The 15,823-nt window shown below is 34.5% G+C and overlaps 1 protein-coding gene across 1 annotated transcript; it reads right to left on the bottom strand.

The window, feature by feature from the left end:
• Nucleotides 1–3,111: 3,111 nt before the first annotated feature.
• On the bottom strand, nt 3,112–4,453 carry LOC133333306 (odorant receptor 67d-like). The gene is made up of 4 exons (XM_061541621.1): nt 4,208–4,453; nt 3,626–4,146; nt 3,376–3,565; nt 3,112–3,324 (listed from the first exon to the last, which is right to left on the bottom strand). The coding sequence occupies exons 1-4, from the start codon at nt 4,451–4,453 to the stop codon at nt 3,112–3,114; spliced, it is 1,170 nt and encodes a 389-aa protein (XP_061397605.1).
• Between the last annotated feature and the right edge of the window lie 11,370 nt (nt 4,454–15,823).

Genomic DNA, 15,823 nt, shown 5'->3' with positions numbered 1-15,823 from the left:
TACATATGTGGAAGCTATATATAAATCTGAACCTATTTCGACGAAACTTGACAGAGATTAATTTATAATAATTTCAGTTCATTGTACAAAATTGTGTGGTAATCGCACAAAATTTACATAAGCAAGAAATATAGTAATCATAGCTCCTATATTTCTTGCTTATGTAAATTTCAACCTAACAAAAAGCTCCTATTTACTTAAAATCATATATATATATATATATATACTTGTGGCCAAAACTAAAGCAACTGAAAATGCAAACTGAACAAATGATCTGTAACTTTTTATACCCTTCACCACATTATGTCTTTGTGCATATGTTTGTAACAGTCAAACGAAATCGAGATAGACACATGGTTCCTTTTGAGAATATGCATAGATTCACTTTCTAAGTCGATTTACGCATGTCCGTCCGTCCATGCATTTTTGCGAACAAAGTACATGTCGCATTTGGATAAAATTTGGCACACTTCACTTATATGGTCCAAGGACGAACCCTATTGAAATTGGAGAAAACGCCTCAGATTTAGATATAGCTCCTAAATATAGTTTCGTCCGATTTTATGTAAATGATGCACCAAACTTCCAATATTTTTCCGATGGGCACAAAATTTTGCACAGCGCACTGAATCAGGTCCACAATTATTTATGCGATGTTTTGTTGGAATCGGTTCAGATTTAGATATTGCTCCCATATATAGTTTCGTCCGATTTTATGTGAATGATGCACCAAACTCCCAATATTTGTCCGATTGGGACAAAATTTTGCACAGTGTGCTGAATTAGGTCAAAACTTATGTCTGCTGAGTTTTGTTAAAATCGGTTCAGATTTAGATATATAGTTTCGTCTGATTTTGTTGTGAATGATGCACCAAACTCCCAATATTTGTCCGATTGAGATAACATTTTGCACAGAGTACTTAATTAGGTCCAGATTGATGTCTGCGAAGTTATGTTAAAATCCGCACACCTTGGATATACTATTTTTGAACTTTCTTTACTGGTTTAAAAATAAAGCTACAGTAAAAGTTTTTTTTTCAGAAATAATTATGTAATTTATTCATTAAAAAACAAGAAATATAAACTGAAATTAAATTATATTCCTTTTTTTGGGAAAAGGTTATGTCTGTTTTTTTTGTGAAACTTTCAATTTTGCTATCTGTGATACTTCAAAGATTTTTCCATAGGGTAAAGATCTGACGATTGTGTTGGCCATTATAAAGCACTGATTTTTGAACAAAAGTATCCTTATCCACCATAGTATGGAGGGTATATTAATTTTGTCATTCCGTTTGTAACTCATCGAAATATTCATTTCCGACCCTATAAATTATATATATTCTTGATCAGGGTAAAATTCTTAGACGATCTAGCCATGTCCGTAATCACGCTATCTTCTGAAGAAATTGAGATAGGGTGCTGAAATTTTGCATAGGGTTGTCTTTTGTCTGCAGGCAGGTCAAGTTCGAAGAGGGAAAATATATGGGTCCACGTTTAGGTAAGCTCCCATATAGCAGTACCTCCCAATTTTCGGTATTTTGGGGTTCTTGAGCTCGTTTTTCAACCGAATACGCTGAAATTTGGTACATTGAGTTCTTATTGGGTACTAAATGTCTCCACAAAAAATTATAAATATAGATCCACTTTTTCTGGTAGCCCCCATATAACGGTACCTCCTAATTCTCAGTATTTTGGGGGGTTTTGATCGTATTTTTCCACCGAATTGCCTGTAATTTAGTATTTTGAGTTCCTAAAATGTACTAAATCTCTCCACAAAAAATTATAAATATAGGTCAATTTTTTCGGATAGCCCCCATATAAGGGTACCCCCAATTTTCGGTATTTTGGGGTTCTTGAGCGCTTTTTAACCGAATTCTCTGAAATTTGGAACATTGGGTTCTTATTTGGACCCAAATATCTAAACTAAAAATTATAAATATCGGTCCACTTTTTCTGGAAGCCCCCATATAACGGTACCCCCCAAATTTCCGTATTTTGGGGGTTTTGATCGCATTTTTAATCGAATTGGCTGTTGTTTAGTACTTTGAGTTCTTAGTGGGTAGCAAATTTCTCCACTAAAAATTATAAATATAGGTCCATTTTTTCGGATAGCCCCCATATAAGGGTATCCCCAATTTTCGGTATTTTGGGGTTCTTAAGCGCGTTTTTCTACCAAATTCGCTGCAATTTGGTATTTTGTAGTCGTATGTGGTAAGACATCTCCCCACCAAAATTATTAATATTCGCCCCCTTTTGCTGTAGTCCCCATATAACCCCCTTTTTTATATGAACTATAACCCGCATTTAGGCCTAGCTCCTGTGTGGGAGGTACCAGAAGAAGTGGACCGATATTCCCCATCTTCGAACTTGAACTAAGTTTGGAAGAAATAATATTTTCTGAAACAAATTTGGTCCAAAGAAACATGGGGTCTAGAACCATTTAACTGTGTCAAAGTGTGTACACCTTCCTTAGCCAAAAAGCTGAGGGTATATTAACAATTAAAATTTTCTGAAATTTGTTTTATATTTTACTGTATGATTTACATAATCGATTTGTAGAAATGTCGATATAGGTCCACTTTTTGTATTTTCCCTATATTTTCATTTTAAGTACCTGTCAGTATATCTTTGGTGGAGGGTATCCAAAGTTCGTCCCGGCCGAACTTAACGCTTTTTTACTTGTTTGGTTTTTATTAGTTATTTTAAACCTTCCACTATAAGGTGGAGTGTATATTAAATTTGTCATTCCCCCAGTATTCGGTAGTTTAGGAATTTTGGACACGTCATTCCACCGAATTGGTTGTAATTTTGCATTTTGAGTTCTCATTGCATACCGCATATCCGTACCAAATTGATTAATATTGATACAAATTTCAGGGTTGTCCCCATTTTCTAGGAGCCCCAATTCATTTGAGATAAATTTATTGTCATCCTCATGGTGGGGGTATAAAAAATTTGGACAACCCGAACTTATCATAGCTTTACTTGTTTCTTTTATTGAATTTTTATTTAAAACACCCATAGAGGAAAGATCCATTTGAAAATTGTATATCGACCATAATGCTATTCCCATACGTGCAATAATGTCAATAAGGTGCTATTTGTAAACAACTATTCTGCAAACTGGAACAACATCATTGCCATTGAATAAATAGATTTGGTCACCTGTAGACCCGTGTTCATTGATAAGGGCAACACCGAGCCAATTGTTAATCCCGGTGTATTTTGAGCCATTCTCAACATGATTCGTAACAGCTTCTGCTGCGAAACCGACAAATCATACCAATTAACATCGTTATAGCAGCTATCGATAATGCCATCATTCTATGGAAAATTAGCGTCACTCCAACTCAATTATCAATTCCCATTACCTACCGTTACATACACCAACGTCCCGATGCCACAATAAACATACATCATTACAAGACAATATGTCATATAGACATAACCTCCGGGCCAAGTACCCAGTAGTATACAAAATATGGTACAAACAATACCCATGGAATATGTAGCAATTTGCACCAGAATAACCATGAAGTAGCTATCTTGGGTGGTGGCTAGAAACCTGCAAGCAATTACAAAGAGGTGTCTATACCAATTAAATAAGATTCTGCAGTTGGCTCACTTCATATATCGCTGATGGAATTGTATAATATCCTTTAACATTTCAGTAGATTTCTTCTCATTGGCAGGAAATGTCAACAAAATTTCATTCAAATCTTGAAATTTGCAACGAAGTATATCGCGAAATGTTACAATTTGTGTTACCGGTGTAAAAAATGCCATATCTCCGGCATAAAAGCCAAAACCACCCACGGCTATAAACACAACTTGTATAGCACAGGTCCAGAAAAAACCCTTTGGGGTTGTGGCATCTACAAATGGTACCAGACACTGGACAATCAAGTCATTCGCATTGAATACCAGAGATCGAATAACTGTCATAATTGTCATTCCCAGCACCAGTAAAGCGACAATAAATGCACACAATTTCATGATGTACGATAGCAAGTGTATGCCCTTGTTCAGAGAGCGTTGATAGCCGATGTGCTTTAATTCGTAATCCTCGTAGATGTCATAGAGCTCCCCGAGAAGATAGCGGAAATTTTTCTGTTCTAGAATGCAGTTGAGTAGTTTGACAAAGCCCTGGGAATATGAATAAGAAAATATTTTTCATTGCAGAAAAAAAACGAAATATAAAACTCACCTGTACCAGGGTACCGCCACCAATACTTAGAACCTGCAGTATTATTTTCCAATCATCCTGTACAACGAATCCATCATATATGGTGTAGGACATAAAGCCAAAGGATAGAGTGATTACCATAAAAACCAGTACCGTTCGAATATTGATATGATAGTCATGTTCCAATACGTTGGCGCCACATATGTCCGCACATATTTTCGTTATGCGAACAATAGCCTTAAATCGATCCGATTGGCGATGTGGCATACTATAAATAACGTACTGTGTATGAAGTACTAGAAAAGTGCCCGCTACTTCGTACGCGGAAAGGGAATACAAAAAAATAGTAATAGTAATATTTCATATGGAAATCGTGAATTCTGTATAATGTGTTGTACTATAGTTTTGAAACCCACATCTATTCCTACATCTAATATCAAGTTTATTACAATTAGGCACTCTTTCTTATTTCCATTACATAGATTAGAAAAATAGATCAGAATTCCAATTATATACTTTAGCGGAAACGTACAGGTTCCACAGTTACACATTTTCAAGACTACCTCCATACTATCACCACCACTAAATTTAGAACCAATTAGTACCAAAAACTCTTTGGTCCTTCTTCCTAACTCTCTGTCAGTGACCCACATTGACATAGCTTAAGTCAAACACCATGTACCCGTACTTGTTACATTGTAATATAATATTTGGATTTGGATTATTGACAAAGCTATGTACCAAATTTCAGAGTTCTATTTCCAACCGTTCCGGCGTAATATAGTTTTAGTACTAATTTCAAAGAAATATTTTGCACGTAGTTTTTATTTTAATAGCTTATGCTTCATACAAAGTTTCAGATATGTAAACCTTTCAATTCCATTCAAATATAATACTTAGTACTTTTTAGTACTAAATTCGAAATTTTTTTAACACATACCACTTTGCTTCTCCCAGACAAAGATGCATACCAAATTTCAGAGTTCTACATCGAACCGCATGTAAACCGCAAGTTTACATACTTAATCACTTGGAAGCTAAAACTACTAGAAAAAGGATCTAAAAATTTAAAAAAAAACCTTTGAATGTGCTCCCGATTTGCACAACTAGGGGAGTATCGATGATGTTCTTCTGTCCAAAATGGTGTATGGGTAGAAAATTATTAATAGCATGAATTTCGATATTTTTAAAAGTTTCAGTTCTTTCAGGATACATGTTACAGGTTCTGGATCGATTGTCTCTTTATTTTATATTGATTGACTAAAGGTAATAGGTTGGCGAACTTTCTATTCCATTTGGAATACGATTTTTTATACCGTTCACCATAGTATGGAGGGTATATTAATTTTGTTTTTCCGTTTGTAACTCATCGAAATAATAATTTCCGACCCTATAATGTACATATATGGGCAATATTGCCAATTTTTTAATATTCCATTTTCAAAAAATCAGCTTTTTTGTTTTTGTGGCACATCAATGATTTTTGGTACACATATAGAGAAAAATGTTCTGACTCCGAAACCGTTCGCGATCAAATTTTTGATTGATGCGCGCAAAAGTTATCGAGGTTTTAATTTTGGGCATAAGAAACAAATCTTAAAATTACGCCGTTTATTATATTGACCAAAAACGTTGATATATCACTTCCTCCGTAAAATAAGAATATGAATATATTTTAATAATCGCGATAAAGTTGCACATCTTCGGCAAAATAAAAAAAATTAAAAAAAAATATAGGAGATTACATCAATATTTTCATTATATTAATGACATACACACACCTAAAAATTAATTTAAAAATATCTACATACATAATCTAAACACCATGATGAATCAAATGATATCAAAATCACACAAGTCCGTGTAGCGATTTGTAAATCACAGCGACAACAAAACAAGATATTGAGGAAAAATATTTGTTTTTTGGTTCGAAAAAATAATGTCATCATATTTATTTTTTTAATTTTATACAAAAAATTTCAGAAAAAAATGTTGGGGTTATTCTGCTATTTTACCCGAATTTCGCCGAAAAATTGACATATAGAATAATCACTTTTGTGTATAAGTATACGTCTTGCGGATGGTACCAAGACCCTTTCGATAAATCTTGGGGTTCTATAAATAGGAATAAATCTTAAAATAATATTGTGAAATATACATTTAAAATTGCGTCTAAATCGCGTAATTCTCAAAATCATTTGATGCGCATGCAGTTTCCAGGAAGTACTTATGTGTATCTTCCAATCCATATATATTTTGCGAAATTTCATTTGACGGCTAAGATGTACTACATGTTGCATTGAAGTACCCAAAAACTCGTAAAACGCGATTAATTTCCGAAAACTCCATATGCCATTAACGCGCATCCGATTTCAGTGTTCACCCTAAAAAATACATTGATCTATACCGATATCAATGTGGTCCATTAATAGCCATGGATGTGCCAGCTCACACTATTTTTGAGATAAATTGGGTACATCTCTCTTTCGGTGGAAGTTTTTAAAGTTCTCTTTTCGAAAAATATCAAAATCCGTATGAGGTCATTTATTGAAGCGGAAATGATCCACAGAAAGTGCAAATAAATCCGCGATGTTTTCAAAAACATTTTGTTTGCCAAATGTCGTGTTTTTCGAAATCCGGTTCCCGCCGTTCTAGTAGATGGATTTTGACGAAGAAGATTTAAGGTTTAATCATCCGAAACGTAAAAGACTTTATTGATCGCGGGTACCCACCATGTCATTCAGTTGACAGATCTAAAAATTTGGTTTGGAGGTCAATATCATGAACAGTTTGCAACAACAGATCAATTAACCCAAAACTATTCACTTTTTTCATATACTTAAGTAAATCCCGAGTTATAAAGGGGTGAACCTCCGTTTCAGCTATGTTAAAAAATTGGCAATATTTCCTATATATATTTTCGTCCGATTTTATGTAAATTGAGCACCGAACTCCCCATATTTGTCCGATTGCAACAAAAATTTGTACGAAGTTGTTGGTAAATGATGCACCAAACTCCCAATGTTTGTCCAATTCAAACAAAATTTTGCTCGGCATATTGAACTAGGTCCCGTTTGATGTGTGCGTGTATGCGATGTATGGTTCACCAAACTCAAAATAAAAACCCAAATATAAATAAAATAGGTCCGTAACAAAATAAAATAGGTCCGTATTGTTGTATACTAATTTTTGTGGAAATCGGTTAAGATTTAGATATAGTTCCCATATATAGTTTCATCCGAAGTTTGGTAATTGGTGCACCAAGCTGCAAATATTTGTCCGATCGATACAAAATTTTGCACATCGTACTGAATTAGGTACAGTTTAATGTCTGCGAAGTTTTGTAGAAATCGGTTCAGATTTTTGCCAAATGATTGACCAAGCTCCCAATATTTGCGCGATTTATACAAAATTTTACACAGCGAACTGACTTAGGTCATTATTGATGTTAGTGTAAATGGTGCACAAAACTCTTAATATTTGTCCGATTGAGACAAAATATTGCGCTATATATGGAGTTAGGTAAATTTTTGGTAGAAACATGTGAGACCCAAAGAGAACCAAATTCGAGGCTATTCGATTAAACCTGAAACGTGACCAACCTTCCCAAAATACTGAATATTCGGCGAAACCTTTATATGGGGGCTATCGTAAAAAGATAGACTCATATCGATCATTTTTGGTAGGGAGATTTGGTGCCCAATGGGAGCTCAAAGTACCAAATTACAGTCAATATCACAAAAAAATCCAAATATAGTCGAATATTGGGGCTGCCCTAAAAAGTGAACCGATAAATCTCATTTTAAATATTGTATTCCTAGGATTACTTACAATGTGTATTAAAATTTCAGAGCTTTATATCAAGGCGAAGCATTCAAGAGCATCTTTCCAATTTGTAAGAGGGTGCGACAGAGGTAATTTTGGGACTTGTTGTTGCCATTTCCGCACACTCCTTTATTTAACTTTATGCCGACTTTACAAAAATTACCTTTTGCTAAATCTGAATATGCGATACAAGAAACCCCGGGGCCGGGTCGAGTAAAATTAAATTTTTACAAAAAACACATTTTGTTAAATCTGAATATGCGATACAAGAAAACCTGGGGCCTGGCCGGATAAAATTAAAATTTTACAAAAAGCTCCGGGTATAATTAAAAGTTTACAAAAATCACATTTTGCTAAAACTGAATATGCGATACAAGAAATCCGGGGCCGGGCATAATTAAAATTTAAACTTTTAATGGTTTGGCATATTCTGCACCAATTTTTTATGATTTTATCTGAGTCCATGGCTGGAGTTGTCCCCATATAGGTGTATTCTATCATAGTATAGGGGATAGTCGTTACTCGAAATAGTCAGTTTTACCTTACAAATTATGGAATTCTAAAACGATTTAGTCATTGGTTGTAATCATTCTGCATTCTAAGGATATCGTGAACAAAACTCGAACCTGACGATAATGAAATATATCGCCCAACATTTCTCCCATATAATTGCAGATACCTCCTGAATGAAAGAATCGGGTTCGAAATTGAGCTATATCGGTCATCAATTAGGCATAGCCCTCATGTAATGATAATCTGAAATATTCGGTGATTCCTACACTATGTAATCAATATTGGTCCCCCCCTTAGGCATTTTATACCCTACCATGCATTATTTGTATCAGGCCACGTTTTGGGGTTTTCAGATTTTTGATTTAATTAATATTGGTCCCTCCTTAGGCATTTTATACCCTACCATGCATTATCAGTATCAGTCCACGTTTTGGGTTTTTCAGATTTTAGGAAAAATCCCCATTAAAAATTGCTGAAATTTGTATTTGGTGTACATATAAATCGGTTTGTAGAATTATCGGTATAGGGCCACTTTTTGGTATGTTCTCTACATTTTCATTGCAAGTATCTGCCAGTACACGTATTGTAGAGGATATCCATGGTTCAGCCTCACCGAACTTAACGCCTTTTCACTTGTTTTTAAAATAAATTTATTTCATTTTTTTCGTATAATAAATAAACTTAATAGACCGATTTTTAATGGGTTTTACCTTCTGGAAAGTTACCGAAGTTACTACTTAAGTGACAACTGAAAGATAACTGTAAATGACACTGCTACCGACATCCGTTGACAATGTCAAAGTTGAAGAATATCGACTGTGACATCGATTAAAACTAACAACGAATAAAATTGCATACCAATTATATATGCACAGAAAAAATAATTCATATATTATACTAGCGGGCCCGGCAAACGTTGTCTTGCATAGCCATATTGTTGATGTATAATTCACATAACGATAGCCCAATATTAAGTTAGCTTTTTCTGCCCTACACGATTTGAGATAGTGCTCTGAAATTTGCACATACATTGCTGCTACTCCTAGGATATTTGGTATTTAATATTTTCAATATTAGTTCACTATTTAGGATAGCCCCCATATTTTGGATGATCATTGAATAGAAAATGTTCCTACCAAAATTTGTGGAAGCTTCCAAAAAGCCTCCATATAATGGCACTCCACATTATACGATTCTTTGGGGATTTGAGAATTTTTTTTCAACCTAATCAGCTGTAATTGGCTGTTTTATTTGGTAGCTTGAATCCTACTAAAAATTGCCAATATTGGTCCACTCTTCTGTATTTTGGGGTGTGATCACATATTCCAACCAAATTGGCTGTAAGTTTTTATTTTAGATGATCAGTTAGTACAAAATCTCTTTACAAAGAACCATCAATATTAGTCCATGTTTACGGGTATTACCCATATAAAGGTATCCCCCATAAGTTCTCATGAGTGTCAAATCTTCCTACCAACAATTAATATATCTCCATTCCCATTGTAGTAGCTAAAATATGTCATTCCGGGATATTGGGGGGCTAAGACACATTTTCGCGAAAAATTATCTATTTAGATCCAAGTTATGATATAGGAATACATACAGGTCTCGCTCCATTTTTGACTTTATAAAGACATTGACCTAATATTCTCAAAGAGTTGGCTATAAGTAGGCACAACGGACTCCTGTACATAAAAACGTCACCCCAGAAATTATGCACTATAGTTAAACGATTTAAAAATACGCCAACTTTTCTGGTACTTTAATGAACAACATATTCCTATTATTAATCTAGGGCATGGATCTTATTTCAGAATGTCAGAATGAACTATGTAAATATTCATTAAATATTTTTGTCTGTGTAGTTGTCCAAGTTTAATAATTGTAGTGAACTGTTTTCTGTATGTAAATATTCCCAAGATTTATAATATATTATATATGTACATACTATTTATATGCTGTTGCAATTATAATAAATGCAACAATGTAATTGCACCTTTTTGTAATAGCATCTCACCGCCGCCATATATAGGTACAAAATATTTCGTTTTATACCCTCCGCTATATTGGTAGGGTAGGGTTATATTACCTGTGTTTTGTCCTCGAAATACACATTTACGATCCCATGAAATATAAATTCTTTACAATAACTTAGGGTTCGTCATCTGATTAAAAATGACTAAATTTCATAAGTAAATTTTTGGTAGAAACGTTTGAGAACCGAATTCGAGGCTATTCGATTAAACGTGAAACTTGACCAACCTTCCCAAAATACCGAATATTCGGCGATACCGTTATATGGGGACTATCGTAAAAAGTAGACTGATATTGATAATTTTTGGTAGGGGGATTTGGTGCCCAATGGGAACTCAAAGTCAATATCGTAAAAAAACTGGCAAAAATCCCAAAATTATCGAATACTAGCATATCCCCGCAACTTCGTCAGCGAATGTAGGAAATGTTTAAACATGTATTAACATATTTTATTTTATACCTATTTTCACAGTAAACTGCATATGTCAGAAAAATCAATCCACACATTAATATCGACCATAAATTAAATTTGAGTATCATTTAGTACCAAATTTCATGATTCGAGCTCTAAATGTTCACCCAAATCCAAATTTTCCACTCAGCACACACAATTTCCATAAGTACCCTCTTCAACCATCCAACAAAACTTCATGCATACCCCGATCCTACACCCAACAATGATTCCAAATTCAAATTTGAGGATTCCAACTCTATTGGTTCACCCACAATTTAAATTGTACCAAATTTAGTACACAGTAGTACGAATTTTCAAGACTTCCTACATACCCCAATCATACACCCCGATAGTGATTCTAAATCCAAGTTTCAGGATTTCAACTCCATAGGTTCACTCGCAATTCAAATTGTACCAAATTTAGTACATTGTTGTGCCAATTTCCAAAACTTCCTACATACCCCAATCCTACAATCCCCAGTCATCCTAAATCCAAGTGTCAAGATTTCAACTTTATCGGTTGACCCACAATTCAAATTGTACCAAATTTAGTACACAGTAGTACGAATTTCCAAAACTTCCTACCTAACCCAAACCAACACTCCCACAGTGATCCTAAATCAAAGTTTCAAGATTCCAACACTATCGGTTCACCCACAATTCAAATTGTACCAAATTTAGTGCACAGTAGTACGAATTTCCAAAACTTCCTACATACCCCTATCCTACACTTCCACAGTGATCCTAAATCAAAATTTCATGATTTCAACTTTATCGCTTCACCCACAATTTAAATTGTACCAAATTTAGTACACATTAGTACGAATTTCTAAAACTTCCCACATATTTCAATCTTACACCTCCACAGTGATCCTGACTCCAATTTCCATGATTTTAGCTCTATTGGTTCACCAAATTTAGTACCATTTAGTACCCATAAGTATTAATTTGTTAAACTGAATCCTGACGTTAATCTTCCATCCCTTAAATGATCCTAACTCCATTTCATTGTTCCAGCTCGGTTCACCCAAATCCAAATGGTACCAATTATAGTACGATTTAGTACTTTTCGCACACAAAAGTAAATTTTATCCAAAACTACGTACATATCCTAATCCTACACTCCGACGGTACTGTTACTTTCAATTTTCAGCATTCCAGATCGATTTGTACCTTCAAATCAAATTTGTACCAAATATAGTACCATATAGTACTTTTCGTAAACATGAGTACACGCTTTCCAAACTCTCCTCATATCGACCCTACTTCTCAACCTTAATTTGCATTTCAAATTTAAATTTTTTAGTTCAATCCATTCACATGCTACGATATTGTACTAAATTTAGTACATTTCAGTACTTTTCGGAACTTATAGTTCGAATTTCAAAAAAGCCCTTTGCTACATCTACTCCATCAGTGACCCTTAATCCAAATTTCAGAGTTCTAGCTCTGCTGGTTCGCCAAATGCAAATGGTATCACATTTAGTACTTTTCGTACCGTTCTAGTACGAATTTCCAAAACCCCAGCCATATCTGACACCTTTGGACCAAGAGTAATCCTCACTTTAAATTTCCAGATTCTAGCTTCGGCCGTTTCGTCTGGTCGTTGATGAATCGTTAAATCAGTCAGTCAGTTAATCACTTTACTCTTTTATTAGTATAGATAAAATGTGTACCAAATATAGTACCATATAGTACTTTTCGTACACATGAGTACACGCTTTCAAAACCATCTCCTTAAATAGACTCTACAACTCAACCCTAATTCGCATTCTACATTTCAAGCTTTTAGCTCTATCCGTTCATATGCTACGAATTTGTACCAAATTAAGTACATTTTAGTACTTTTTGGATAGTTATAGTTCGAATTTCCAAAAACCCTTTGCTACACCTAACCTACACTCCATCAGGGACCACCAATCCAAATTTCAGAATTCTAGCTCTACCGGTTCACCAAATACAAATGGTATCACATTTAGTACTTTTTAGTACTTTTCTACAGTTCTACTACGAATTTCCAAAAACCCAGCCTTATCTGTTACCTTAGCTTCAGCCGTTTCGTCTGGGCGTTGATAAATCGTTAAATCAGTCCGTCAGTCAATCACTTTACTCTTTTATTAGTATAGATAAGTACTTTTTAGTACTTTTCGTACCGTTGTAGTAGGCATTTCAATTTTGATTACATTCTGTAGGAATTGCCAAATATTAATACTTTTTGGTAGGGAGATTTGTTACCTTATGCGACTACAAAATACCAAACTACAGCGAATTCGGCTGAAAAAAGGGCCAAAGAACATAAAAAAAACAGTGAGCGGAGCAGTATAGTCGGACGGGGCCGACCATATGATACCCTACACAACTTCCACGAAAATCTAACTTTCTATGGTTCGATATTCTGAGCTTGGGCAATATTTACCGATATTTGTACCCCCTAGACGTCTAAAAATATTACAAATATTCAGTTCAGCTCTTCTAATTACTTGTCCAGATCCCCTTCACCATGGGTTGTGTTGTGATGTCCGGCTTTCAATAGTGGCCTATAAATCAACTCATAAAAAACACAAACAATTAAGTTTTCGGGTTACTTCATCCAAATATTATTATCTGATCATCACCGAAAATTATAGGCGTTGTCCATGACCATACCTGGATCCTCATTGAAAATTTCAAAGCGATCCGCGATATATTTCCGCCCTCTAGTGTGGCAATGCGTTACTAAATAATATATGAATACGCAAGGACCTGTAAATATTTAAGTGCAACTCCCACATCCGAGTACACACGACAAGACAATTGGTATCAATGTAAAGGTAAACCACTCCTCTAGGATATATTATCAACTTCTCGGGGCTGTGTCCTTCAGGAGTAAATATATACGCCATAGAATACAAATTCTGTCATGTCTAGATCGACTCAGCATGTCTAGATCGACTCAGCTAGTCGAGATATGACGATCGGTATACTTAAAGGTGGGTCTAGGACCAATATTTCTCTACGTTACAAACTTTTGGGGCTGCACAAAGCTATAATACCCTGACACCATAGTTGTGTAGGGTATAAAAACTTGACATGCCTGTAGACAAAAGACAACCCTATGCAAAATTTCAGCACCCTACTTCAATTCCTTCAGAAGATAGCGTAATCAGAGCAGACGGACGTACATGGCTAGATCGTCTTAGAATTTTACCCTGATTTAGAATATATATACTTTATAGGGTCGGAAATGAATATTTCGATGTGTTACAAACGGAACGACAAAATTAATATACCCCCCATATTATGGTGGAGGGTACACAAAAATTTAGAACTCGCCTGTTTGTACAGTAGAGTTGCCTTAGTTTTGTCAAATCAAAAATTGAGACAATTCCCTTATCCATAAATTATAATTTATTTCAAAATGAATTTTGCATTTCTTTTTGGTAAGTTAAAGTATCGGATTAAAAATTAAGAAAACAACAAAATATTTTTGTAAGTTATGCTGCATTTATTAAACGTGCAATTTTAGTTGCTTTGGTTTTGGCGGAGAGTATAACAACTTCGGCGCTATAAATATATATATATATTTTTTTGTTGGTCTTTTATTACCTCTTAAAATTATTATTTTGTCAAATAAATATTTTGTAAATTTAATCCACAAAATTATGAAACATCATTGCAATTGAATATATTGATTTGGATATTTGTAATCCAGTATTCATGGATAACGGTAGCACAGATCCAATTGTTAATCCGCCAGTATTTTGACATACCATTAACATGTATAGTATATATTTTTGATTAGTTGGACTTAGTTTATACCATTTTATGCCATTGTAGCAGGAATCAACAAATGATTCATTCTGAAAATAATTGAATATAAACCAGTAAGGAAAGTAGTGTAAAGTCGGACGGGGCCGACTATATGATACCCTTCACCACTTTGGGTATATTCAACAGATGAATTCTAACAGACATCGCATTTTTGAAGGACCAGTAAATTGAAATTGGATCCCATAACGTGTCATTCCGCAACCTATACTAAATTTTCCATTTGGTCAGATATGGAGTTGTTTTTTACAATGGGACAAAAATATGTAAATCAATTTACAGCAAATATCAGTCCGGATGTCCGATTGGATAAACATGAGTAGTTTGGTGCACAATTTACTTAACATCGGACGAAAATATATATATCGGCCACATTTTGATTTCTTGGTGCATCATGTACTTAAAATCGAAAGCAAATATATATAGGAGCTCTATCCAAAACTTAACCGATTTACGTTGTGCAAAACTATGTGACAATCGGACCCACTTTGGTACATCATTTATATCCAACTTCTAGGTTATTCTAACTTCAGTAAGTTGTGCAAAATTTGTGGCAATTTGGTGTAAAATCGAAAGAAAATATATATGTAGAAGCTATATCTAACTCTGAACCGATTTTCAGGAAACTTAACACATTTTCATTTTAGATCTAACTCAGTACACTAAACCAAATTTTGAGCAAATCGAATGATATATAGGGACTTATGAGAGACTATATGAGAGCTATATCGAAATCTGAACAGTTTTTTCCGAAACTTACCACACATTATTCCAGACTCAATTCAGTACGCTATGCCAAATTTCGTGCAAATCAAAGGATATATAGAAATTTTAGTGCACCATTTACATAAAATCGAGCGAAACTATATATGGGAGCTATATCTAAATCTGAACTGATTTTTCCGAAACTGGCCACACATCATTCCAGACTCAATTTAGTACCCTATGTCAAATTTCGTGCAAATCGAAGGATATATAGGGACTTTGGTGCACTATTTACCTTA

The sequence above is a fragment of the Musca vetustissima genome, unplaced genomic scaffold (genome assembly GCF_032173495.1).
Source record: "Musca vetustissima isolate MV318-11 ecotype Yass unplaced genomic scaffold, APGP_CSIRO_Mvet_v1 utg626, whole genome shotgun sequence".
NCBI classification, from domain to species: Eukaryota; Metazoa; Arthropoda; class Insecta; order Diptera; family Muscidae; genus Musca; species Musca vetustissima.
This window is presented reverse-complemented; position numbering and strand designations above follow the sequence as displayed.